At 37.0% G+C, this 1,050-nt stretch overlaps 1 protein-coding gene across 1 annotated transcript; it reads right to left on the bottom strand.

Annotated features, from left to right (window-relative positions):
• Positions 1–213: 213 nt before the first annotated feature.
• On the bottom strand, positions 214–672 carry LOC126795701 (uncharacterized). Its single transcript, XM_050522477.1, has one exon. It carries the CDS (start codon positions 670–672, stop codon positions 214–216), a length of 459 nt encoding a protein of 152 aa, XP_050378434.1.
• Between the last annotated feature and the right edge of the window lie 378 nt (positions 673–1,050).

Raw genomic sequence — 1,050 nt, 5'->3', positions numbered from 1 at the left:
GACTATATCATTTTTATTTTCATTTATGAAATAAGATTACAATTTTTTTAATTCATAAGCTAACATTCATTCATTACATTACATTAAACTACAACAACAACAACAAATAAACACACAAATAAACAAACCATACCACATTATAATAATTAAAACGCAAGCAAATCACACCATAACCACACTAATTATTGAAAGCACAAAAAATTAAATCACATATTATATGTGGTCATGCTTTGATTGCAGCTTCACATTCCATAGATGTTTAACCAAATCCTCTTGGAGGTAATTATGCACAACTGGACATCTAACCACTTGGTAGCGATGCATGAATTTATCAAGAGCAGGGGCTTCACGTTGAATTTGATGATCATGATCATAACTTTCATATACTTCTACAGCCATTAGTCTCGTTGGGATCTCATCGGGGTCAATTACCACTTCTTCTTTGTCGCGCTCATCTTCCACAATCATATTGTGCAAAATAATGCAGGTCATCATAATGTAGGAGAGATCCTCCCTAGCCCATCCACGAGCTGGTCCTCTAACACTTGCAAAACGAGCTTGGAGAATTCCAAATACCCTCTCTACATCTTTTCTGAATGACTCTTGCATCTTTGTGAAGTGAGCTTGTTGAGGCGTTTTGGATTTCTGATTGCTTTCACAAAAGTCCTCCATTTAGGATAGATCTTGTCAACAAGGTAATAGCACTGACCAGATTCTCGATCTACTAGAGACATTCCAAGAACGTTGATGTCATTAAGGGAACCTGGAAGTTCAAAATATGCATGCCAAATCCAAGTATCATACGATGCAACCGCCTCTAAAATGATTGTTGAATTTCCTTTATGACTTGTGAAATGCCATTGTCATGAAGTAGGACAGTTCTTCCAACTCCAGTGCATGCAATCGAGACTTCCAACCATTTCAGAGAACCCTCTTTTATCAGCATGTCTAAGCAACCGCAGCAAATCCGTTGGACATGGTCGACGAAGATAATGTTTGTACACATTCTAAATTGCTCTAGTAAAATTTTGCAAAATCTCCATAGCCGAA

Source organism: Argentina anserina, chromosome 5 (genome assembly GCF_933775445.1).
Source record: "Argentina anserina chromosome 5, drPotAnse1.1, whole genome shotgun sequence".
Classification (NCBI taxonomy): Eukaryota; Viridiplantae; Streptophyta; class Magnoliopsida; order Rosales; family Rosaceae; genus Argentina; species Argentina anserina.
The sequence above is the reverse complement of the archived record's forward strand: the minus strand, read 5'-3'. Positions and strand labels throughout refer to the sequence as shown.

What these genes read in the sequence shown, in the direction of transcription:
- LOC126795701 (XM_050522477.1), bottom strand. Translation starts at nt 672, where the DNA reads ATGGAGGACTTTTGTGAAAGCAATCAGAAATCCAAAACGCCTCAACAA.